This window comes from Pan troglodytes, chromosome X (genome assembly GCF_028858775.2).
Source record: "Pan troglodytes isolate AG18354 chromosome X, NHGRI_mPanTro3-v2.0_pri, whole genome shotgun sequence".
Taxonomy (NCBI): domain Eukaryota; kingdom Metazoa; phylum Chordata; class Mammalia; order Primates; family Hominidae; genus Pan; species Pan troglodytes.
This window is the reverse complement of record NC_072421.2, coordinates 94,944,587-94,971,994: the sequence shown is the minus strand read 5'-3', so window position 1 is coordinate 94,971,994 and position 27,408 is coordinate 94,944,587. Positions and strand designations below refer to the sequence as shown.

General features: G+C 38.1%; 1 protein-coding gene across 5 annotated transcripts in view; it reads right to left on the bottom strand.

The window, feature by feature from the left end:
• The window catches only part of DIAPH2 (diaphanous related formin 2), a 922,276-nt gene that overhangs the window by 249,819 nt on the left and 645,049 nt on the right, over positions 1–27,408 (bottom strand). For all 5 annotated transcript variants that reach the window (XM_054677168.2, XM_054677165.2, XM_054677169.2 and 2 more), the window contains one exon: positions 7,648–7,813. In XM_054677168.2, the coding sequence (XP_054533143.1) occupies positions 7,648–7,813 (166 nt within the window). The remainder of the gene's footprint in view (positions 1–7,647; positions 7,814–27,408) is intronic.

The window sequence follows — 27,408 nt, the reverse complement described above, 5'->3', positions numbered from 1 at the left end:
CATTGCTATATTTTCATCACTCTAGAATATAGGCACTCAGTTGCTGATTGGTGAGCAAATTTCAACTGGTGACTACAGATGACGTTTTCAGCACCCATGAAATGACTCCAGGTGTACTTTTAGGGGTAAAGACTTTGTAAAGAGCTTGAGTCCTGCCAGTGGGGGAAAAGAGGAGATAACTGGGATATTTGGATTACTGTTACTAAGGACACCCCCTCTGAATTCATAAATGAAGAGACCTGGAGACATCTAGTTTACAAAAAAAACTATATCATTAAAGAAGCACATCACGGTCTTGCAGCTTCTTAAGGTTGTTTTCAGAATATTACCATTTTACTGGCAAAGCAAAGAGGCACCAACTTATGAGGCATCTAATAGAAATTTCTGGATGATGAAATTCTAGATATCAGAATTTACGTTACTGATTAAGACACTACTTTGTTAAACAATATATTTGGTTTCTCACATAAGCCTACCATTTTTATAATACTGAAGTTTTTTTTTTTTTTTAAATGTCAAGTGCTTGGTTTAAAAATGTGTCAAAACAACTTAAGTCATTTTGGATCAGGGATTATATACACAATCCTTTCATGTAAAAATTCACCCTCATTTCTTTAAAGGTAAATTACCATTAATAAATGAATCAAATTTTCTGTATATTATCAATTTAGTCTTTCAAGTCTAACTAAATGCAGATATACTCATTGACTTTCCAATTATAGTTTAGATTTAGACATGACTGAGGCCTTGTAAAAGGGAAGATAGCTTAAGAGAGATGAGAGATTTTCAAAATTAATTATCTCCATAAGCCAACATGGCTACACAGGGAGCTCTCAGACAAGTTTAGGTTTTTAAAGAACAATTACTTAAGATAGAAGGAAGAACATCCCTGAGAATTAACATAAGAGTGAACTCAGTGGTTATAACTCTCCATGTCACACCAGCTATGGGAGCAATAAAGGCATAATGACAATCATACTTTGGCCTTTCAGCCTTTTTTGAGTTTTCATATGGTGCTTCCAAAGTTTCTCTTTGTTCTGAGAGACACAGTTCCTCTTAGGAACTTGCTATTATCTTGTTCTACTGCTTCTACTTTCCAGAAGTAACATTTCCCAATTTGGGAGAAGAGTTCAATCTAAGTGACTGCGGCCCATTCAGAGCCAACCATAGATGGTCTGGCCTTTAAAGTAACCATAGCTCTTTTGATTTTGTAAACCATTTTAGTTTAAAAAGCTCAGATTTGGTCGGGTGCAGTGGCCCACGCCTATAATCCTAGCACTTTGGGAGGCCGAGGCAGGTGGATCACCTGAGGTCAGGAGTTTGAGACCAGCCTGGCCAACATGGCGAAACCCCGTCTCCTACTAAAAATACAAAAATTAGCCAGGCGTGGTGGTGGGTGCCTGTAATCCCAGCTACTGAGGAGGCTGAGGCAGGAGAATCACTTGAACCCAGGGGGTGGAGGTTGCAGTGAGCTGAGATCAAGCCACTGCACTCCAGCCTGGACGACAGAGCAAGACTCCGTCTCAAAAAAAAGCTCAGATTTATCCTGAGGCCACAGGGAAGTTATGAAAGAATCTTAAGTCAGGAAACTAAGGTTATCTTGTTTGGTTTCTTTTGTTTTTAATTTTATTCTGACTAAAATGGGGTGAATGGATTAGGAAATGGAAATGGGTAAGAGAAGAAGACACAGATACCAGTCAGGAGGTCATTATTATAGTCCGGACGAGAGATGGTTGAAGCCAGGAACTCAAATAGTGTCAGTGGGCTTGGAGAGAAATGGATGGATTCAAAAGTTATCTAGGGTCAGGCAAAGTGGCTCATGCATGTAATTCCAGCATTTTGGGAGGTTGAGGCAGGAGGATTGCTTGAGGCCAGGAAAACAAGATAAGCCTGGGCAACATAGCGAGATCTCATCTCTATTAAAAATTAAAAATTTAGCCAGGCATGGTGATGCATGCCTGTAGTCCTAGTTACTCAGGAGGCTGAGGTGGGAGGATCACTTGAGCCCAGGAGTTTGAGGATACAGTGAGCTATGATCACACCACTGCACTCCAGCCTGGGAAACAGAGCAACCGGGTCTCAATCAATCAGTCAATCTGGGAAGTAGAAGCAGCAAGCCTGAATAATGGCATAAAACGCTATGATTACTTGATATCATTTAGCATCTTAACACTTAGTTATTTTAATGCTCATCTAGGAGCTGTTCCAAAGTTTATCAAATGAACAGTAGCACATACTGATTTTGTTGAGGGGAAATTGGCTGGCATGATTAAAAGCAACGGTAACATTTTCAAGTTATGTCAATGAATCTAATAATTCTGCAAAGCCTTATTCCTATATTTGGTATATGAGGTACAGAATGAGGACACACACACAACAAATATTTATTGAGTGCCTGGGTAACATATTGTTCTTTTAAAAAGCAAAACAAAAACACACAGAAGCACCAGGAAACTGACAGATTTAAAACAGAAAATAAGTATTTTCTATAATTTATTTGGAGCTGTGAAAGTTATAGAAGTATAATACTTGCCGTGAACACTTTCCCAACAGCTGAAATTAATTTTTATGCCTAAGCAAGATACTGCATGGTGGTGAAACATATACGGTTCACCGATTTTGAATATTCTATTCAAAATATCTCAAAAGAAAAAAAAGACTATTTGTGCAGTCAACTATTTGAACTAAAAGAATGACTGAAGCATAGAAAGGAGAATAAGCAAAAAAGATGTTTAGACATTGCATAAATATGGAATTTGATTTATTTGTATACACTTATGAAGTACAAGTGCAATCTTGTTACATGCATGGATTGCACAGTCGTCAAGTCAGAGCTTTTAGGTATCCATCACCCGAATAACATACATCATACCCATTAAGTAATTTTTCTCATTATCCACACCCCTCCTACCACAAAACCCTCCTGAGTCTCCATTGTGTATCATGCAATTTGATTTTCTTCCACAAAATATGCAACTTAAATTTAGGGGCTATTAATTTTGTCTATATTGTATGCTGTTCTTTTTTTTTTTTTTTTTTTTTTTTTTGGAGACAGATTCTCGCTCTGTCCCCCAGACTGGAGTACAGTGGCGTGATCTTGGCTCACTGCAAGCTCCGCCTCCTGGGTTCACACCATTCTCCTGCCTCAGCCTCCCAAGTAGCTGGGACTACAGGCACCTGCCACCATGCCCGGCTAATTTTTTTGTATTTTTAGTAGAGACGGGGTTTCACCGTGTTAGCCAGGATGGTCTCGATCTCCTGACCTCGTGATCTGCCCACCTCGGCCTCCCAAAGTGCTGGGATTACCGGCTTGAGCCACTGAGCCTGGCCTGTATGCTGTTCTTTAAACTCATGAAATCTCTGAGAAACTAACTAGAAAGGGTCTCAATTCTGAATTTAGAAATGTTTCTAATTATATATACCTTGATACCAATATATTGTACATTCATCTGGAATACCTTTGATATCCTCATTAGCTGAGTAATATAGAATAGGAATATTAACTAATAGAAGTATTCCAAAGACATTATCCAATTCTGCTTTCATTCATTTGAATTGTTTACCTTCAAAAAGATCTTAATCCATAATGTCAAATTCTTTTATTTGTATTTGCCCCATCTTTTAGAGGATATCTCTATCGGAGGAAGATTTTTTGGTATGTGCATTTTGTTTATGCTACATATGCCAAATAGATCTCCCAAGATGAAACTCTGAGCTCATTTGGAAGTAATTTTTGGTAGCACATGAATCAGAACTCTTATTTTCTTCTCAGCACTACTGGTATTTTATTGCTTCCATCTATAGTCCAATATGCTTTTAGTGCTAAGAACCCTGAGGCCAAACACACAAAGCACTAAGAAAATGGGAACTTCTGGCGATTACAATTTTTGCCAATCTTTCAGGGTTCTTCCCTCCCCTGGGAGAGTGAAATCACTTCAAGTTCACTATGAAACAGGAACATGGTGAGCACAAAGGATTGACTGAAGTTGGTGATGTTGATTTAGGAGTCTTCGACTTAAAGGTCAGGTATAAAAACCTCAAACCTGCTTGTCAAACGCCTATGGATTTTTCAAGACTCTGCCCTAATGTCACTTTTTTTTGTTTTGTTTTTGTTTTTTTTGAGACGGAGTCTCTCTCTGTCGCCCAGGCTGGAGTACAGTGGCGTGATCTTGGCTCACTGCAAGCTCCGCCTCCCAGGTTCACGCTATTCTCCTGCCTCAGCCTCCCGAGTAGCTGGGACTACAGGCGCCCGCCACCGCGCCTGGCTAATTTTTTGTATTTTTAGTAGAGACGGGGTTTCACCGTGGTCTCGATCTCTGGACCTTGTGATCCACCCGCCTCGGCCTCCCAAAGTGCTGGGATTACAGGCGTAAGCCACCGCGCCCGGCCCTAATGTCACTTTTTCTATGAAGGCCTCTCTGGCCAACACAGGCAGAGTTAGGCAGTTCCTCCTTTATGTTATTATCGCACCTTAACATATTTCTATGGCACCACTTATCAAATTATATTGCATTTGTTTGTCTGTCCCCACTCATGGATAGAGAGAAACCATTCTCTTCCTTTTATCTGTGACCCAGAGCATTACCAAAATCAAGTTGGTTTTCAGTAATTAATGGAAAGGATAGTCAGAGAATGGCTAATAATATTCTACATCTGTATAGCATAGGTTTCAAGGTCTTTTCAGATAGTAGTGAGGAAGACATGGCTTAAATTATTTTCCGTCTTTTATAGACAAGGAAACAAATGCCCAGAGAGGTTATATGTCCCACCCACGTTCAAAACAGTTAATACGTTGTACACCTAATTCTCATGGCAGCAAGTTGATAAAGATTTGTAGATAGAAGTGGTAGCAGTACTGTTGTATAAGGCAAAGATAGCAATGGCTGGTCAGGAGTGCATTAGGTAAGTGTTTCAGATTGGTTGACACATTTAGGATCTGATTACTTGTTTTGAAAGTTAATCTTAACAGGTTCTCAAGAAATTAACTTAAATGGACATGAAACTGGACATAAGAATATCAAATTATTTACATTCAGTGACAATATATGAAAAATTCTTACTCTGTACTCAAGCTACATGTGCAGTGAAGTCAGCAGAAAGACATAAAACATATCCTACATATGTATGTAATATATATGACTCTGCCATCTCTGAAATTCCAACTGTGACTCAGACTACTAACAGGGAAAAGAATTCTTAGAGATCAATCCTTTAACTCTTTCATTTTACAAAAGACAGACAGAAATGGATAGCTAGAAAGGACAAATGACTTACTCAAAGTCACACAGCTTTTTAGTGGCAGTACCAGGACACAAAATCAGGTCTCGTTAACAATAATATTCTTACATTTTTAAAAAACAAGTTATGATTGAAAAGTGATACAAGTAGAGTTCTTAGCCTTCTAGGCATATGGCTAATATGAGTACACACAGGCTGTAACACTGGAATTATTAGAAGAATGCTGCAACATGGGGGGGTAAGTACACCATCTACTACTCTGTGTCCGTGTATTGGGGAGGTAAGGGAACATATAATAAGACAGACAGTGTTTTAGGATCTCAATGGAGATCAACAATATTAATCATATTTATTCTCATATATTTTACATATATATTCTTTTATTTATTTATTTATTTTGGGACAGAGAGTCTCACTCTCTCCAGCAGCTCACTGCAACCTTCGCCTCCCAGATTCAAGCGATTCTCCTGCCTCAGCCTCCCAAGTAGCTGGGATTACAGGCACCCGCCACCACGACTGGCTAATTTTTGTATTATTAGTAGAGACAGGGTTTCACCATGTTGGCCAGGCTGGTCTCAAACTCCTGACCTCAGGTGATCCACCCGCCTCGGCCTCCCAAAGTGCTGGGATTACAGGTGTGAGCCACCGCGCCTAGCCACATACATATTCTTATATATCCATTCACCCACAGACATTGTTACAAAAAAAATTATTGGATTTATCATTTCAGTGTGTCAACTAAAGTATATTTTCTGGTCCTCATTCCTTTTTAATGTTCATTGTTTTGTCCTTTTTGAAAATAATCCAAGTAGATATAACCTGTGCGCTTATGTGTTCAGAGCATATAATCAGCTTTTAAGTTTTGAAAATGATTTGACCACTTTCTCTTAGCTCTCTTCTCATTGCCAGTAGAACACATTCTACTAGTTATGGGTTAGCTAAAAAGTATGTGTCTCTATGAAGGGTCAAAGACAAAAATCAACTAATATTTTCAGCAAAAAAGAAGACATATGATCATACTTCTGGAAGTTTGTGGATTAACTTCTGTGACTAAAGCTGCTTGTTTAACTGTTCGGGTATGCTCTGGGTTATAGGCCCTGGGTTAGGAGATGAAAGCAATTTGATTTCCACAAGCATATTCATATCTCACAGATGAAGTCACACCAAAATCAAATGATTTCACAGGGCAACAGCATTGACAAAGAAAGTACTGCTTTGGGAATACAAAGAAAGTACTGCTTTGGGAATACCTCACACTGGAATGAATTTGTTTGCTAACTGATCTTCCTGTTGGGGATTATTGCTAGAGGTCCTCACGCCTGTAATCCCAACACTTTGGTAGGCTGAGGTAGGTGGATCACTTGAGGTCAGGAGTTCGAGACCAGCCTGGCCAACATGGTGAAACCCCATCTCTACTAAAAATACAAAAATTAGCTGGGCGTGGTGGCATGTGCCTGTAATCCCAGCTACTCGGGAGGCTGAGGCAGGAGAATCACTTGAACCTGGGAGGCGGAGGTTGCAGTGAGCCGAGATCGCACCATTGCACTCCAGCCTGGGCAACAGAGCAAGATTCCATATCAAAAAAAAATTAAAAAAAATATATATATATATACACACACATATATAAATACACATATATATACACACATATATATACACATATATATACACATATATATATACACACACATATATATACACACACACACCTTTACCTGTTTGATATCAACTATTATGCATATCTTTCTGTTACTATTGCAATCAGAGTCTGTGCTCTTCCTGCTACTCCTTTGTTAGATGCAGAGGACGTGTATTTCCATAGCATTTATATAGCAAAGCCTTTGATTCCTTTTAGCATCATAACTTGTACCCTAATTGCCACCCCCAATTAATGCTAATATTTACTGTGATCCTCAAGAGTTCCAGTTTAAAACAAGAGCCCACATTGTGAAAGAAACTTTAGGTATTCAATGTTATTTACACAGTCCAATTCAAAATCAGTTTCTCATTTAGGCTGTGAAAGAAACTTATTTATAAATCACAGCATTTGAATTTATTATGTGAAAAGTTCTAGATATTAATGTTTACGCTATGTGAAATTATAATATTATGCTATATAAAAATTGGGGTTAAGTACCAATTCATTCATTTCCTATAAAATTTCAGTAAAACATTTCCCATGTATACCTAACATTGAAGATGATTCATTTAGGTCCACATTATGTTAAGCCAGCCATGACTTATAACTTAATTTTTATCCATGTCACAGGTATAAAATATCTGTCAATTCTTATTTAAAAAAGTCACATGAAATCAATATAGTCAATAGGAACATAAAATGACAATAGAAGGAAAACATTCAGAAATATAAGCAACAGGTCTTGCAATGCTTTAAGATGTATTACTTACCAAAAACAAAGTTCGGAAGTTGTTGAGATCACCAAAGAACTCTTCTATGCTCACTGTCTTTGAGTCAAAAATGAAGTATTCTCCAAGATTCTCATAGAGCTTCATCATGTTGTTGTGCATGGTGGAGAGTTTTTCATACTGTTCTCGGGCAGTCTTTGTAAAGCTGTAGCTTTTTGTTAAGGAACATGACTCAACAGTACCTTTTAAAGGCAATCAATCACTAGATGTTAAGATTAAATTAAATCATCACTTCTACAAATACATTAGTAATGCACAAATACTTGTGTATTAGTTTGTTAGGGCTGCCATGGTAAAATACCACAGATTAGGTGGCTTAAACAACAGAAACTGATTTTCTCACAATTCTGGAGGCTAGAAGTCTGAGATCAGGGTCTGGTGGGTTTAGTTTCTTCTGAGGTCTCTCCATAGTCGTTCCCCTGTCTGTATCCTAATCACTTCTTCTTACACTAGACATATTGGATTAGGGCCCACCCTAATCAGCTCATTTTAACTTAATTACTTCCTTAAAGTCCCTATGTTCAAATATAGTCACATTCTGAGGTCCATGGTGGTTAGGACTTCAACATATGAATTTTGGGGAAGACACATTTTAGCCCAAAATAACTCGATAAGAGTCATTATATTGGTTAGTGAGACTTGAAGATCTTTAAATTAGGCAGAACTATTCAATATGTAACCACACGGAACATTTGTTAGAAAATGTTTGCTAAATGAAAGCATATAGGCATAAATACCAGAAAACAGCCTCATATATTTTTATGAGCAAGGTAGAAAACAGTGGCAAAAAACTTAAAGAAAAAACTATATATATATATTTTTTCTCTCTTTTTAATATATATCTCTATATAAGTAGAGATAGAGGTTATAGTGAGGCCAGGTGCAGTGGCTCATGCCTGTAATCCCAGCACTTTGGGAGGCCAAGGCAAGCAGATTACAAGGTCAGGAGTTTGAGGCCAGCCTGGCCAACACAGTGAAACCCCGTCTCTACTAAAAGTACAAAAAAATTAGCCAGGCATGGTGACACGCGCCTGTACTCCCAGCTACTCGGGAAGCTGAGGCAGGAAAATCGCTTGAACTCGGGAGGTGGAGGCTGTGCTGAGCCAAGATCGTGCCACTGCACTCCAGCCTGGGCGACAGTGTGAGACTCTGTCTCAAAAAAAAAAAAAAAAAAAAGAGGTTATAGTGAATTCTGTATATGAGTGTTATATATGTGTGTGTGTATACATATATGCATAACCCACATGAGGAAAGGAAACAGAGAAGGAAGAAGGTGATGGGGTTCAAGACACACTTCCCCAAAATATGGCACCTTGGCATTTGAGAAATCAGCAAAAGCAGGAAGTTCTCTCTGATCTTCTAATCCTTTTCTCCTGAAGCAGGCAAGAAAATAATTCTCTTAACTGCCTCTGAAGTAGGTTATAAGACCCTCATTTCAGAGCTGCTCCTCCTATACCTGAAGGAAAAGAATGTCCTTATCTCTGGAGACATATGGACACAGAGAAGAATCTGAACAAATATGCCTTGCTAAGTTCCCCCAGCTCATTACCATTAGATCATACCCCCTTTGCCTGATTATATTTCCCCACTGTCCACTCTTCATCAAACCTAATCATAAAAATACACAAGTTTCCCTATTTCTTTTGGTCTTCATTTCTGAGGGCTCCTGTGTCACATAAAACTTATATTAAATAAATCCATAAGTTTTCCTCTTGTTAATCTGTCTTTTGTTTTAGAGGTCTCAGCTACAAACCCAGCAATGGGTGAGAAGAGAAACTACTTTTCCTCTATAAAGGAGAGGAAGTGGCCTGGCAAGAAAGGAGGAAGAGGGAGAAGGAGGGAAGGGGGGAGGGAGAAGAGAGGATGAAGGGGAGAGGGAGAGAGGGACGCAGAGGGAGAGGGAGGAGAAGGAGAGAGAGGTAAAGAAAATTTGCTGTAGCTCTAGAGAGAATTTTCTGTAGCTTTAGAACCTTAATCGCCCAAAGGGCTTGTTAAAACACAAATAGCTGTTTCCTGGGGCCCCAGATCAGGGGCCTAAGAATTATCATTTCCAACTAATTTCCAAGTGATGCTGATGTTGCTGGTCCAGGCCCACACTTTGAGTAGTATGTTCTAGAAAATTAAGTAGAAGCTATTATCTCCAGAAACTAATTTTACCAGTTTTAAAAAAATTTTGAAGGAATAAATGATCTTAACAACTACCATTACCAAATCATAAAATGAACCAAATATATAAATGTGTCCTACTAAAGATATCTCACTATATATAAATTTATACTTATAGAAATTATAATACATTTTTTCTGATTATAGAAGATATAAATGGCCCTTTTTTACAACTTAGAAATTAAAAACTTAAATCAACTAAAATTTCCCACTCAGAAACAAGTATTGTGAACATTTTGGAGCATTTCCTTCTGGTCTTTCTTCTATGGCTAGTAACTTTTGATTGTCATAGATAAGAATGTTTTAGAAAAAGGTAAGTGGACTAACCATAAAGAAAAAAGGAAACAAAATCAACAGTTTAAATTAGAGTTAAATCCATTAAAAATTAATAATGATCACAGAAGTAAAATTTCTCTAGATGCAAAAGTAATAGACTTGGAATTGTATAGAAAAATAATGGTGCAGTCTGGGGCATACTATTTTAAGATCTACTATAGAGTATTAATATTTTGTGGTGTTATTATTTTATCAAGTACTGATAACTGTGCCTTGAAAAACTTGACTTTATAAGATTTTCTGAATTCTTCACTGTGTTTTATTATAACCTGGGGCCAAATTTATTTTCCATGGGAACACAGCTCTAGTTCTATAATGGAAGTCAATGGGGAAATCAGACCATTTCTGGAAAGTTACTTTGCAGCTGACACTTATGGAATACACCATGATTTTAAAAGTGAGATGCCCACTTCCTATGTTCTTTTTTTATGCTACGTAAGTATTAGTATTCACATTAACAACACAACAGCCTCTTTCATGCTGACAAGCCACATTAAATCTTTCAGTCCTCAAGCCCATTTTTGTGTCAATAGACCCGAAAAAACAAACACATTTCTGACAGACTCTACTTTCCTTTTTAGCAATGGAAGGGTACACGTAATGCTTCATATAAAAACATTCTGATTTTTACCTTTGAGACTGTCATCATATATATATTGGTTTTTAAGAAAATGTTTATCATCATATTTAAGCATAGCAGAAAGAAGATTCTTCATTTTTTAGCAAAGAATGAAAGTGACATTTCTGTTTTCTAGCCTCTCTTCCCTAAATAAAACAGATTCATTCCAGGGACTCCCTAGGCAGAAGCACTTTGCAAAGGTCACTTACTTGTAATCTATTTGCAATGCAAATTACTAAACTGTTTGCATATTGCAGAAAGCTCAACATCTGTATAACACAGACAAAAAGCCAAAGATAACAAAAAAGGGAAAATTTGTATGTTCCCCATTTATCATAACACAATTTTTCACCAGCTAAAACATGTCCATGTAGTGATACCGAATTTCATAAATTTGTTCTTATAGAACAAAAACTGATTTCAGAAATTGTCTCGTACCCAAGTGAGGAAACCTGAAAAATTCTGAGAATGGTTTATCTTGAAAATAACAAATGGAAAGCAGCCCAATCTCTAAATCCTTCACTTATCTTCAAAGAGATTACTTTGTAAAAGGGATAGATGGCTGGCGAGTCAGCACTGAAATTTTTCACAATTGCAACCATGTCACCAAATCCTATATGGGACTGCAGGTAAGAAAAGAAGTGGACAACATCACTCCATATCATCCCTGTATTTAATGTGGGAATTTTAAAAACTTATTATTTATTTTAAATTATCTATATTATTTTTTAGAGACAGGATCTTGCTCTGTTACTCAGGCTGGAGTGCAGTGGCACAATCATAGCTCACTGCAGCCTCAAACTCCCAGGCTCAAGCCATCCTCCCGTCTTAGCCTTTCAAGTAGCTGGGACTACAGATGTATGCCACCACACCTGGCTTCATGTGGGAAATTTTTATTTTGTTTTTTAAGCCACTAAATACAAGATACTGGGGTGGTATCATGCTAAGCATTGTGGTCGATAGAATGATCATTAAAGCCTTAATCTCTACCCTGAAGAAGTTTATAATCTAATAGTACAAATAATTCTACCACCATCGATTTGCATGTGTATAAGACTTTATCACTTATTATATACCTTTCCTTCCATTATATCCCATATTCTTTATAACAACCTTTTCAAAAAGGCAGAGCAATATTACCATTCAAATTTTAGAGTTGTGGGAGCTAGATAAAAGGCAGTCATCCATTTAGGGTTAGAATGTAGACACTGTAATAGTCCATGGCATGATATCTAGTTCTTTTCATATAGAAGTGTATTGTTTACAATAATAGTGACCTTCATGTGGCAAAATCCAATATTAACTCCTTTATTTTTCTTTTTAGGTCTCAGCAGCATATGACACATTTAGCTACTTCTCTTAATTTCTGTGACACAGAAATGAAAAGTTTTCTTTCTCACTTCCTCTCCTCTGGTAATAATTTCTTTTTTTTTTTGCTTTGCTTTCTTTTGTTTTGTTTTTTTGAGACAGAGTCTCACTCTGTCACCCAGGCTGGAGTGTAGTGGCATGATCTCAGCTCACTGCAACCTCCGCCTCCCGGGTTCAAGCGATTCTCCCGCCTCAGCCTCCCAAGTAGCTGAGATTACAGGCGCATGCCACCATGCCCAGCTAATTTTTGTATTTTTAGTAGAGATGGGGTTTCACCATGTTGGCCAGGCTGGTCTTGAACTCCTGACCTCAGGTGATCCACCCGCCTGGGCCACCCAACGTGCTGGGATTACAGGCGTGAGCCACCATGCCTGGATTCCTCTGGCAACTTCTATAAAATGTTAGAGTAGAGGGCTTGGTCCTGAGCCCTCTATCTACATTCTCTGTCTAGTTGATTTCAGCAATTCACATAGCTTTAAATATCATCTATATTGATGACGCCCAAATTTATATCTCTCCTATCCCAATCTCTCCCCTGAGACACACACTTTCATAATCAACTGTCTACATATCATCTCTACTTGAATTTTTTTAAAAATGGTATCTGTTGATATTTCAAATGTAAATTCCTTTCTGAAAACCCTCTAATAACTTTCTACAACACTTGGAAGAAAACCCAAAGTCTTTCCCATGATTTACAAGGCTCTACATGATCTGTCCTCTACCCATCCCTGCAATGTAAGCTCATGCCATTCTCCCTTTAAAGTACTATGCCTGGCTACATCAACCTTCTTTCTGTTCCTTCAACATACCAAGGTCACAGACAACTCAGGGCCTTTGCACTTGTTCTCTCTGCCTAGACTGTTTCTTTCCCACCAAGCCATTCAGTCTCAGCTCAAATGCCACTTCCTCATAGAGGCTTTCCCCAACTATCCAATCAAAAATATCCATCCCCATCACTGTTACTCTGACCTATTTTATTTCATCTGAGAACTTAATCACTATCTGACATTATCTCTTTTGTCTATTTTTCTTATTTCTTATTTCAATCTGTTTATTGCCTACCTTTCCCTACTTAAAAATATGGTCCATGAAAGTAGACCTTCTCTGATCACTGACTCATCAACACCTAGACGTGCGCCTGGCACAGAGAAGAAATAGTAGCAGTAACAAAAGAAATGAAAATCAACAATAACGACAATGTAACTGTACCTAACCTTTTTAAAAAATAAATTGTGTGAGCCGCTGTGGAAGACTTCCCATGGACTAACTCATTTCATCTTCACAACAGCTTTCTGAGATAAAAAAATAATTGCATAAGGTCACACAGCTAGTATGTCACAAAAATGGAAATAAACTGAGTGTGCCTCCAGAACCCATGTTCTTAACCAGTAAGCTATACAGTTCTTAAGAAATATTTGTTGAAGGAGTAAAGGCTCATTCTAACACTGCATAGGATGACACCACTGAAGGCTGGGTCATGGGCTGACTTGAGTACTTAAAAACCTGAAATCCCTTTTATGAATCTTAAACCAATTTCACAGCAAAACTCATTTACTGAGAATATTTTTACAGTACTATTTCATTGTATTTGAGAACGCATTTTAATCCCCTCGTTTCATCAATCTGAAGATCTTAAATACATTTTAATAACAAGGTTGGCTTCAATCATATTTATTTTAAAGCTATATATGTAATAGTGAATATGTTTATCAGTAGAATGATGGTCAGCCTAAATTAAGTTTGTGTCTTTAGACCTGAATGTTGCTCTAGTAGATATTTTAGTAGATGTAATAGTTAATTTTATGTCAATTTGACTGAGTTAAAGGATGTCCAGATAGCTGGTGAAACATTGTCTCTGGGTGTGACTGTGAGGGTGTTTCTGGAAGAATTTGCATGTGAATCAGTAGACTGAGTAAAGAAGATCACCCTCCTCAATGAGGGTGGGAAATGATCCAATTTGTTGAGGGCCAAGATAAAACACCAAAGTGGAGAAGGGTGAATGCTCTCTCTCTCTTCTGGAGCTGAGCCGTCCATCATCTCTTGCCCTGGGACATTGACATTCCTGGTTTTTGGGCCAAGGGACTGGGACTGGGGCATAAACAATTGGCTCCCCTGGTTCTCAGGCCTGTGGATTTGTATTGGAACTATACCATCAGTTTTCCTGGTTTTTTAGCTTGCAGAAGCTTGGAGGTTAGATGACAAGATGTCTCAGCCTCCATAATTCTCTCTCTCTCTATATAGATGTATAAAATATTCTTATTTTATATAAAAAAGAAATATATATATATTCTTTTTCTCTGGAGAACCCTAATACAATAGATAAAATTTAAAACTGGCCATTTTGTTTATCTCCTATATTAGAGAATAGAAATTAAGAATACAGTTTAAAGAAAATAAGTCTTTTTATTTTTTTCTAAGAGACAGAATCTTGTTATGTTGCCAAGGCTGGAGTGTGGTGGCTATTCACAGGTGCAATTCCACTACTGATCAGCATGAGAGTTTTTACCTACTTTGTTTCTGACCTGGGCTAGGTAACCCCTGCTTAAGCAACCTAGTGGTCCCCCGTTACTGAAAGGTCACCATGTTAATGTGGACCTTAGTGCAGATGCCCAATCAGCCTAGCGCATTATAGCCCAGAACTCCCGGGCTCAAGCAATCCTCTCATCTCAGTCTTCTGAGTAGCTGGGCCTACAGGCATCTACCACCATACCCAGTAGAAATAAGACTTAAATGTATGTAGTGGGATGTCTCACAAAAAAAAAAAAACAAAAAAAAAAACAAAAAAAACTTACTATAAAATGCATTTTATGAAAGGCTAATTGCCAGGGCACAGTGGCTCATGCGTGAAATCCCAGCACTTTGGGAGGCCAAGGCAGGTGGATCACTTAAGGTCAGGAGTTCGAGACCAACCTGGATGTGGTGAAACCCCATCTTTTCTAAAAATACAAAAAACAGCAGGGTGCGGTGGAGGGTACCTGTAATCCCAGCTACTCGGGAGGCTAAGGCAGGAGAATGGCTTGAACTCGGGAGGCAGAGGTTGCAGTGAGCCGAGATGATGCCACTGCACTCCAGCCTGAGCGACAGAGCGAGGCTCCATCTCAAAAACAAAACAAAACAAAACAAAACAAAAAAAAACAATAAAACAAAAAACCAGCAAGGCTATTTGGTGGCTTACAGGCAGTTTTGATTCTAGAAACAGAATGACATTTTCATGTCGTAGAGATACAAGGTATCTTTACAGCTACCTGTAGATTTCTATTTATAATATAAAGTGGGTATATCTTTAACAGGACCTTGTCTATGGAGAAGGAGGAGAAAGCTTGTTTCATCAGTAGAGATTTGATCTGGGTTACTGTTACTCCTCACTTGGGGTTAAGACTGAATATAACTGAGACTTAAGAAAGTGTATTGTAGACCATTATGATTGGTGTGACTGGGCCAGGCAGCCTGCCCTTAGTTGTGTTTTGGCAGCACTGAGGGAGAAGCCTATGGCCATATTTAGGGTGACACGGGAAAGCTGGTTATGGACACACTATATAACTAATGCTAGAACCTCTCCTAACACAGTTCCCTGAGAAACTACTGAAGGCACTGGTACGATCAGCAGCCAAAGGGCATTTGCTCCTGAATACCCAGATTTCCTGGCATTTGGTGCCACAGGAGAGAGTGACAACAACTACAAAAACTTCAAAGAACAGGGCACTCTGGGGAGGATGATTAGACTATTCCAGGATCAAAATGTAGAGTGACCTCTTCCCATCTGTTTAAGCAACTTTGGAAGTCCTTGAAATATTTAAAGAGAAGAACTCTGGGAAAACAATGGACCTTCCAAGATGAAGGTAATTCAGAGTAATTTATAACCTAAAATAAATATAACCTTATGGCGGTGAAGTGGGACATATCTAATACATATAAACTTGTCAAGTACGAGAGGAAAATAAGAAATTCAATGCAATTTTCCTTTTACTAGTCCCCTTTCAAATTCCTTGTTCTACAAAGACAAATATTTCTGATTTTTCAAGCATGAAGTTATTTAAGATAACTGTAAGCTAAAATCACATCATCTTCTCCCTAACAGAAGTGTTCTTTGTGGGGTTTATAAACTAAAATGTGTGCAGCATTTTAAAACACTGCAAGGTAAAATGCTAATGTTTTGAAAATGTTATTAATTTGAAATCAGTTTGGTCTCAGTCATGAATCTGGAAAGTTAATTTATAAAACATTTATCATAACTCCCACAAAGCATTTTTATTTCCTTATTTTTTCTTTTGAGATAGAGTCTCACTCTATCGCCCATGCTGGAGGGCAGTGGCGTGATCTCGGCTCACTGCAACCTCTGCCTCACAGGTTCAAGTGATTCTCTTGTCTCAGCCTCCCATGTAGCCGGGATTACAGGTGGCCAGCACCATGCCCAGCTAATTTCTTTATTTTTAGTAGAGATGGGGTTTCATCATGTTAGTTAGGTTAGTCTCGAACTCCTTCCTGACCTCAAGTGATTTGCCCACCCAGGCCTCTCAGTGCTGGGATTACAGGAGTGAGCCACTGCACCCAGCCCACAAAGCATTTTTATCTAGGGAATCTCATCTAGGGAAGCAGTGATCAGAATTACTGGGGTATTTATGCACTATATAGAATTCTCTTAAAGCTTTTATCACCCATATTTTTGTGTGACTATATATGAATTTCTAGATTATATTCCTTAGTAATATACTAACAGTATGGACTTAAAATTCAACCTGAGATAGTTGTAATTCCTCCATAAGCTTATACCAAAATAGAAAGTAAGTTATTTCCTTTATACTTTAATGTACATTTATATTGGTTTTGACTATTTCAGGTAGCTGAAGGCAGGTGTTATACCCCCTTGCCCTCTAACTGATCCTATTGGTAAAGTAGGATCACTTCATCAATGCTATGTGTAGAAAACTGTTTATCATTTTACTTAATTTTGATGTAAGGAGTAATTGTTACCACAAAAAACATGTTCCATTAGAATTAGAATAAGCATTAGGAGAGCACTGGGAAATGAAGAGTTTATAGAGCTCATAGATACTTGAGTCAAATCAGTTGCTACAATTTTTCATCTTCATAGGTAGTACCTTAGTTACTTATAATTTTCATTTTAAAAGCCTGAAATATTCAATATCATTACTGCTGGATTGTTGAAGAACATGGAAAAATCAACTTGAGATCCACTTAACCTTCACACAAGCTTTAGTTAACAACCTGGCATAATTACCCATTTAAATAAAAGGAAGTCACAAATATAAAATCTATTAAAATATAGACAGCATTTCCACTTTTCAAAACCTGTCCGAAAAGATTCCTCTTAATGCTAAAAACAAAACATGAATTTTTCCATTTAATTTGGATAATTTTTAGTTAGAAATTATTAACATTTCAAAGAAATGTACTTTAAAAATAATATTAAAATATGTGAAACTTACAAACCACACATTGTGTGATGAATATGCATTGACAAGTATTTACAAATATGAAGCATTAACAAGGATAATATGGAATGCATGTATTAATTTTCATTTGGGTTCAACATAATACTTTAAAATAGTTCAAGATGTAGACTAAAAAATTCTGTTAAAAATCAGATTATAGGCCAGGTACGGTGGCTCACGCTTATAATCCCAGCACTTTGGGAGGCCGAGGCGGGCAGATTACCTGAGGTCAGGAGTTTGACACCAGCCTGACCAACATGGCGAAACCCCATTTCTACTAAAAATACAAAATTAGCCAGGCGTGGTGGCGCACACCTATCATCTCAGCTACTTCTGAGGCTGAGGCACGAGAATTGCTTGAACCCAGGAGATGGAGGTTGCAGTGAGCTGAGATTGCACCATTGCACTCCAGCCTGAGCAACGAGCGAAACTCAGTTTCAAAAAAAAAAAAAAAAAAATCAGATTATAAAACTGAGGCATGGCTATCATTACTGCCACCCATCAGAGCAGTTTGGGTGAGGACTCAGCCAGGACCAGGCCAGGACACAGGTGAGTAGCAACTATCCTGGTGGCAGCCCACTAGGACAGCCTCCCTGCAAACCTTCCAGAGGAGAATCAGTCACCTCACTTTTACACCTTTTCCGTTATTCTGACACCCAATGTGGGGTTACGTCCATGTATTAGTCTGTTCTCATGTTGGTATGAAGAAATACCTGAGACTGGGTAATTTATAAAGGAAAGAGGTTTAATTGACCCACAGTCTCACATGGCTGGGGAGTCCTCAGGAAACTTACAATCATGGTGGAAGGCACCTCTTCACAGGGTGGCAGGGGAGGGAATGAATGCCAGCAGGGGAAATGCCAGACAGTGATAAAACCATCAGATCTCATGAGAACTCACTATCATGAAAACAGCATGGAGGAAACTGTCCCCATGATCCAATCACTTCCCAATGGGTCCCTCCCATGACACGTGGAGATTATGGGGACTACAATTCAAGATGACATTTGGGTGGGGACACAGACAAACCATATCAGTCCATAATCCCTTCTGGGGATCAGAATCACCAGATTTGTACTATCCGAAGTATATCAAGTACCCCTGCTTCTCTTTTTTACCTCCTGCCCCATTGGAGTAGCCATTTTCTTAGTGCTCTCTCACTACCTAAAGAGTAGATCTTGTTAAAATAAAAAAAAAAGAAAAGAAAAGAAAGAAAGAAAATCGAGGCATAGGACATTTAAATAATATAACAAAGATAGTATAGTCAGTGGTGAGTATTTTGAACCAAAGTCCTCAGTTTTTAACATAGAGGAGGTAATTATGCTACCAGAAAGATAAAAACATTCTGCAATGACCCCACTTTTCCATAAATGGTCTGAGTCAGCTAGGATAAAAAAAAAATGCTTTTAAGTAAGCCTCCTGTTAAAGTTACAAATGTGGTAGTTATTAGAGAGATAAGAAGTACACTCAGCACTCTTAATTTTCTCTACCCACTTTCTTTATTCACTCTCTTGTCTTTTATGTGTCTGTCTTTTTATCCTTCCTTCGAAGACAGAGTTTAGCTTTGCATCCTTAGTCACCCAGCAGAGTGATTTCTTCACTCATTTATTCAAACATTTTGATTAAATGCCTACTATGTGCCAGGTATCTTCTAGGTGCTGATGACGGAGTAGTGAATATTCAGACAAGGTTACTGCTTTCCAAGGAGATGTCAGTTGAGTGGGGAAAATATACATTAAACAAATACAAAACACTTTTAAATTGCAATTTGAAAAGTGTGACTGCAGGCTGGGAGCTGTGGCTCACAACTGTAATCCCAGCACTTTGGGAGGCCGAGGCGGGCGGATCACGAGTTCAGGAGATCGAGACCATCCTGGCTAACATGGTGAAACCCCATCTCTACTAAAAATACAAAAAATTAGCTGGGCGTGGTGGTGGGCGCCTGTAGTCCCAGCTATTTGGGAGGCTGAGGCAGGAGAACCGGCGTGAACCCGGGAGGCGGAGCTTACAGTGAGCCAAGATCGTGCCACTGCATTCCAGCCTGGGTGACAGAGCGAGACTCCGTCTCAAAAAAAAAAAAAAAAAAAGAAAAGCGTGACTGCAAAGCTTAAGTTGTTATAAGAATGTATATTTGGGAGACTTAATAGACTTGTGGGGGACAGGGGTAGGCCATGAGTCTGGAAATGCTTCTTGAAAGATGACGCACTAAAACTCAAACCTGGATGGTAAGAGCCAGAAGGAGTATTGTGGTAGTATGAGGGAAGGCTTGGAAGGATATTAAATATTCTAGGAACACAAAGAAGACGAAAAAGGCCTAGAATACTAGAGACTACGGAGTTAAGTGGGAGTGAGGAAGGAGATGGTTCCTGAGGTAAGCAGGAACCAGATTCTATAGATCTATTAAGCATTTAAAACTCTTTCTTGCCCAAAACGTAAGTCATTGACAAGGTTTAAACAAAGAAGTGGTAGGATCAGATTTCCTTTGCTTAAGGTATAAAAAATGGTGCCTAAATTAAAACACATACATACACACTAACAACAACCAAAAACTCTCAGACTAATTTAAATGAAGCATAGAATACAATCTAAATGATAGTAAGTCTATTTGCTAGTTCCTACTAATGAGAAGAGTATGCAGTATGTAAATATCCAATTAAAGTACATTTGATAAATTATTGAGAATGTTACACAGAATCAAAGACAGTTAAAAAATAACAGGTGTTAGGCAATACATAACTATCAAGATTGCCATATAGTTGTGTTTACCGGAATACAGGAGTTATGGTTAAACATTTTTGAGATTGATGTGTATATTTTGGAATGTCAGTATTATTATTTAATATTCATAGTAGGCATACACAGATGTTAATTAGATAAGGTCCTACCCCAAGCCCTACCTCACACTCAGTTCTCAGCATCATTTATCATGCTGTGATAATATATAAGAAACTGCTAGAGATTAAATAGAGAAAAAGAAAGTAAAGTGATAAGACATGGTTCCTAACCCTCACTGAATTTATAAACTAGTGTTAGGAGACGATAAGTAACAGCAGAGCCTCAGTAGCAGAAACTAATGTTTATTGAACTCTTACAAGGAAGCAGGCATTGAACTAAATGCTTAACAAGCTTTGTCTTATTTAACCCCCACAATGGCCTATATATGCTATTATTAACTACATTTTACACATGATGAAATTAGCCTCAGGGAGACCAACTAACTTTTTCATCGCCATCTAGATAGTATGTGGTGGATTCAGACAAAACTGTTTTAAACCAGCATGTTTAGACCATAGTTTGCTTCCTCTTTTTTTTTTTTTTTTTTTTGTTTTATTTTGTTTTTTGAGACGAAGTCTTGCACTGTCGCCTCGGCTGGAGTGCAGTGGTGCGTTCTCGGCTCACTGCAACCTCCGCCTCCCAGATTCACGGGATTCTCCTGCCTCAGTCTCCTGAAGAGCTGGGATTACAGGCGCCTGCCACCACACCCGACTATTTTTTGTATTTTTAATAGAGACGGCGTTTCACTATGTTGGCCAGGCTGGTCTCAAACTCCTGACCTTGTGATCCACCCGCCTCAGCCTCTCAAAGTGCTGGGATTACAGGCGTGAGCCACCGTGCCTGCTCTGTTTTGTTTTGTTTTTTTAAACTAGCATGTGGTAAAATAAATTTCACATAGAAAGGCCTGACTTTGGAATCATTAGGAAGTTTCACAAGGAAGTAACTTCCAAATTCCATCTTGAGGTATGGAAAGGATTTTTCTATCCAGAGAGAAGACACTCCAGGCAATGAGAATAGCATGAGCAAAGGTCTCAATGTATCTAGAATTGTTTTTTGTTTTTTGTTTTTTTGAGACGGAGTCTTGCTCTGTCGCCCAGACTGGAGTGCAGTGGCGCGATCTCGGCTCACTGCAAGCTCCGCCTCCCGGGTTCACGCCATTCTCCTGCCTCAGCCTCCCGAGTAGCTGGGACTACAGGCGCCCGCCACCACGCTCGGCTAATTTTTTTGTATTTTTAGTAGAGACGAGGTTTCACCGGATTAGCCAGGATGGTCTCGATCTCCTGACCTCGTGATCCGCCCGCCTCGGCCTCCCAAAGTGCTGGGATTACAGGCTTGAGCCACTGTGCCCGGCCTCAATGTATCTAGAACTGTTAAGGAACTGGAACTATTCTGAGATAAGGTAGCTTGCACAAGCAGGGAGCTATAGAGGGGATAAGCCTGAAAAGGAATGAAATGCATGTTAATGTTTTCAAGTTTCCTTTGTAGGTGATGAGTTATCAATATTTTTAATCAGAGGAGTAACATGACCTTACCTGTTTTTAGGAATCTAGTTTGGCAATAGGAGAAGGATAATTTGGAGAGATGAGAGATTGGACATAGGGAGAGCATCTGGGAAGCTAACAGAAGAGTACTGCAAATGGAAAGCAGGGGATAGATATAAGAAATATGGGTCGGGGGCGGTGGCTCACGCATGTAATCCCAGCACTTTGGGAGGCCGAGGCGGGCGGATCACCTGAGGTCAGGAGTTCGAGACCAGCCCGGCCAACATGGTGAAACCCCGTCTCTACTAAAAATACAAAAATTAATCAGGCATGGTGGTGCATGCCTGTAATCCCAGCTACTCAGGAGGCTGAGGCAGGAGAATCGCTTGAACCTGGGAGGCGGAGGTTACAGTGAGTGGAGATCACACCACTCCACTCCAGCCTGAGCGACAGAGTGAGACACCATCTCAAAGAAAAAAAAAAGGAATATGAAGGAAGTAGAATCCATGGAACATGGTGACTGACTAGATATTAGTGGCTAGAGAGAGGGGAATATTGACAATACCCCTTGAGTTTTACAGCCTGGGTGACTCTTAGTATGTTTTGTGTGAGCTTGTGTTTTATCAGAACTTGAGAAACAAGTAAGGGAGCACTATTTTGGGGGCAGAGAATAATGACTAGTTTTAGACAAATTGAGTTTGTGGTATCTGTGAAATACTGGGATAGTGAAATCTAATAGGCAGTTGAAGTATATAGGCTCCTTGATAAAATGGAGATCAGGTTGCATGGCAGCAGTAAGAAGTACAAAGCAGTAAGAAGTACAAGGAGCAAGGACAGGAAGACTTCCTCTTAGCCAATCGGATCGAGATCAGGACAGTACTTTAACAAGGCTCCCTTAACATTCTTGTTGGTTCAGTGGACATTCCTTTAGTCCGAATATGCTTGGCCTTGATATACTCCCCCCAAATATAGGATATTCTGGAAATATCTAACTACAGAGCAAACTATCAGATCCTGCAGTCTGTGCTAACAGTTTCAATGATTATAAAGGATGATTTTACTACAAATATCAATGAAACAAAAACTGTACTCAGTGTGAATTTTGCCAAAGGGAAGGTCCCTGGGGAATCTAGTTTTATTGAACAGTGACAGAGCTAGGGCAAAAAGGAGTTTAAGAAATATTACTACAGATTCAAGAATAACTGGATACAGTTATGAAATTACTTAGAAATGGTGATGCCAAGTGTCTGAGATGATGTTTCTCATTATATTGTGCAGTCTTTGTGAGTGTGTGTGTATTTCAATTTTTATGGTACCAGGTACTTCTGATATGTCTGTTGTTTTGGAATGAATATGTACATATTTGGGTTTGATTGGACCCTTCAGTATAATTTTCTGAATTCTTTGGACATTTTATTTCCATTTTTCCCATTTTATAAGTATTTTTCCTACACTTATTTTCAAATGTCCCATTTTAGGTTTGAGAATTATACTGAATTATAGATAGTGTCCAATCATGCTTTTTCAATCTAAGTAGTGGTTTCAATTCAGCTGATACTGCTTTTCCACTTCTTGTTTATCTTTGCTTACTTAACTAAAATCACCAATGAGGTAAAGAAGTGGCAACAAAAAAAGGAAATGTCTTCCAAATCAAGTTTACTAATAAAGATAAGAGCCAATTCTGTGCATTCAAAAGATCTACGAACTGAGGCAAGAGATTTAGCCCTTTTTATATATATACAGGATGATCTGTGGAATTTACATCCCTCACAGCAGATACAAAATAAAGCAATTTGAGTAGAAATTCTGCAAGGTTCCTTCCAGCTGTATAATGCTAGATTCTATAAGTATTCAGGTAAAATGAAAGCACTAACATCTTGATTAAAAGTATTTTGATTTTTTTCTCAGGAAAACACTTGAATATATTATTTAAGCTGGTTGTTTAGTGTAGGAAACTCCCTATTCTAGAATGAATATATTTTGCACACTTTTATGTCTTATGATCTCTAAAACAGGGTTAAGAACCTTGCAAGTACATGGCAACCTCATACTGAATTTAACCTACAGTAAACTATCTCAATGACAGACATGTTACTCTGAAATAAAATAATGACATTGAAATACTATATATTTTCTAACCCAATTGCTTATTAAAGACTCTCATTTCTTTTCCATGTGGGCTGTTTGATACCCCTGACATTAGAATTCCAACTTCTAGTTGTCTAGTTTGAAGATCAGAATCCATTCATGCCATCACCTTATATAAATTTTCTCATATGGTCATGTAAACCTAACCTTAACCCTGATATCCTCCTACTTAATAAAACTGTTTGCATGGTTGAAAACAAGTGCATTTCAGGATATAAAGTACTTTAATATAATACTTCAATCATAGCAGTCAAACATTTCAGAATGTTTCCCTGAATTTATTCAATATAGGTAATAGCCCAACTCTGGACCAGAATTTCCACTAGGAAAATTTTACTTTTGCAACAAAAATTTTTTTGCAGACAATACTGCTTTTTGTTTGTACTGTATTTCCTAAGCTGTTCAGCAACTCCTTTTCTCTTTTAAGGTTTCCCTAAAATATATGCATTTCTGTGTACGTGTAGGTATGTATGTGTATATACTTATACATACATTAAGAATTTACTAATTTTACTGGGTCACTGGTGGATTTTGTGTTTTTTTCCTAGTATCAATTTAATGTATGTCTTAAATATGAAACTGCATTATTTAACTCTGAAAGACATTTTTAGCTTTATGTGGAAGAAGCTATTTGAATACAGTGGCATTACTTCCAAAGAACACATTTCTTTTCTTTTCTTTCCTTTGTTAGAGATAAAAATGTGCCCTGTGAAAATTTTCTGCTTGAGGAAAACAAACAATAACAAAATAGCTTCAGTAGTGTTCAGTTTGTGACATGGATATAAACTAGAACTGTGAATCTATCTTTAATGTGTTTGCTGTCTCTAGGTGTCTCTGACATCTCAAAAAATTACATGATCTTAGGAACCATATATATTTCAATGTCAATGTGTTATTCAAAGCCAGCTCTTGGACTGAAAAAAAGAAAAAGGCAGGATCTTGAAGAGATAGTTGCACTCCTATATTCAGTGCAGTATTATTCACAAGAGCCAAGAAGTTGAAAGAATCTACATGTCCTTCAAGGAATAAAGAAAATGTGGTTTATACATATAATGGAATATTATTCAGTCTTTAAAAACAAAGACATCAAAAGGCTGGGTGCAGTGGCTCACACTTGTAAACTCAGCACTTTGGGAGGCTGAGGTGGGTAGATCACCTGAGGTTAGGAGTTCAAGACCATCCTGACCAACATGGTGAGACCCCATCTCTACTAAAAATACGAAAGTTAGCTGGGCGTGGTGGCGGGCGCCTGTAATCCCAGCTACTTGGGAGGTTGAGGCAGGAAAATCACTTGAACCTGTGAGGCAGATGTTGCAGTGAGCCAAGACTGCACCACTGCACTCCAGCCTGGGTGACAGAGCAAGACTCTGTCTCAAAAAAAAAAAAAAGAAAGAAAGAAACACATCTTGTCATATGTTACGACATGGATGAGCCTTGAGGACATTATGATCCATGAAATAAGTCAGTCACAGGACAAATACTGTATGATTCCACTTATATGAAGTATCTAAAGTAGTCAAACTCATAGAAACAGAGAGTAGGTGGCTACCAGGGGCTGAGGGGTGAGGGAAATGGGGAGTTGCTATTGAGTAGGTGTAGAGTTTCAGTTATGCAAGATGAAAATTTTCTAGAGATCTGTGGTACAACATTGTGCTTATTATTAACAATGTACTGTACATTCAAAAATTTATTAAGAGGGTAGATTTCACGTTATGTGTTTTTACCACAATAAAGGAAGAAATAGGCAAACTTCTATTTAGGTCACTAACTCTACACACACATACACAAACACCAAATCTAAATTTTTATTTCTGTGTTTGAGTAGTCATATGGCTCTGTGCAAGTTCAGGAGAGAGGGGTCAGTGACTTTCTCCTTCTCCCCTAGGCAATTCATTATACAAAGGCTTTGATTAGAGCCCAGAGAAAGCATGTGGTGTGTGTGTGTGTGTGTGTGTGTGTGTGTGTGTGTCTAAGAATGCAGGGAGGGCAGAAAAAATGCCAATAGATGTGCCCAGATAGACTATGAGATCCACATTTTAGAGTTACTTTGTGACAATGTTGAGCAAAGGCTTCTAAGTGTTACACAGAGTTACTATGAAAACAGCAATGGAATTAGAGGTATTAACTACAAGAGAAAAGTTCTATGATTGAGCCAACCATAAGTGGAGAACCCGGCTCGTTCCCTCACATGTGCTCTCCCTTTTGTAATGTCCTGGTGCCTTGGAGGACATGTTACTCCCTCAGAATATTGAAAGTAGTCATTGGCTGGTCTAAAGACTTTCAGACGTAGAGAAAATCTCCAACAACTGATAGAACAGGTTATATACACCAGTGTCCAGTTTAGTGAAGTTTCAAAAAAATAAAAACCAAGACACTCTAATTGTTCATATATGCTTCTACTGGATATCAATATTTGAATCACTCTGAAATAAGATTTAATGTTTGTTTCTTTTTTAAATGTGGGCTCTTTCCTTTTAGCCTCTCAGTGTTTTCTCATTTTAGAGAGGTGGGTGGGGGAAAGTGATTTTCACTCACTTACATGTAAAACAAAAATATATCTCTTTTATCTACAAATGCCCAGACATTGTCAAGACATAAGAGCAAAATGTGCCAAAATGTTAGACTGTTAGTTATTTTGCATAAAACACACATCCAAACACATATTAACTGAACAGCAGATGGCAGAGAAAAGCAAATCAGTTACATTGCAGTGTGGGTGAAACATGCCCAATAAGTTCTGTAAAGATGGAAACCTGGGCATAAGAGAAACCATACTGAGTAAGCAAATGGAATGCCTAATCTGATTCTTTCATCTTCACTGTGTTTGATTTATCCTGTCCATAAATACAGTATCATTTTTATCATGATGCCTTAAGGCTATTTTTGATGGAAAGGGAGGGGTAAACAGAGTATGTTTACATAGTAACACATTTGGGGAAATCATCTTGGAATAAATACTTTTAATGATGTATAGTGCTTCCTAATATTCATTAGCGGGTGAAAATTAATTTAGATAAAAATACTAATGTACTAGGAAAAAATGATGAATGTGGCTGTATATTAGTCTAGAAATATAAGAAGTATATATATTAGAGCTCATTTTATGAATGAAATTAATAAATTATTTATATATTTTAACATCATCCAGTTTATAAATTATTTTTTCTAATTAAAAGCAGAAAAATAGGGATAAGTATCTAAAATAACATATGGCAAATAATCTTTAAAATATTTGCACACTTACTACTGATTTAGGAATTTCAGCTTAAAAAATCACATTTATCTAAATCAGATTGAAACTGAGATGTTTACTGAGATGTAAACAAGAGCAATGATAGATGCTAGGTCCAGAGAAAGCAATGAAATGACTTAGAACTTAAGGAGCTAATAACAT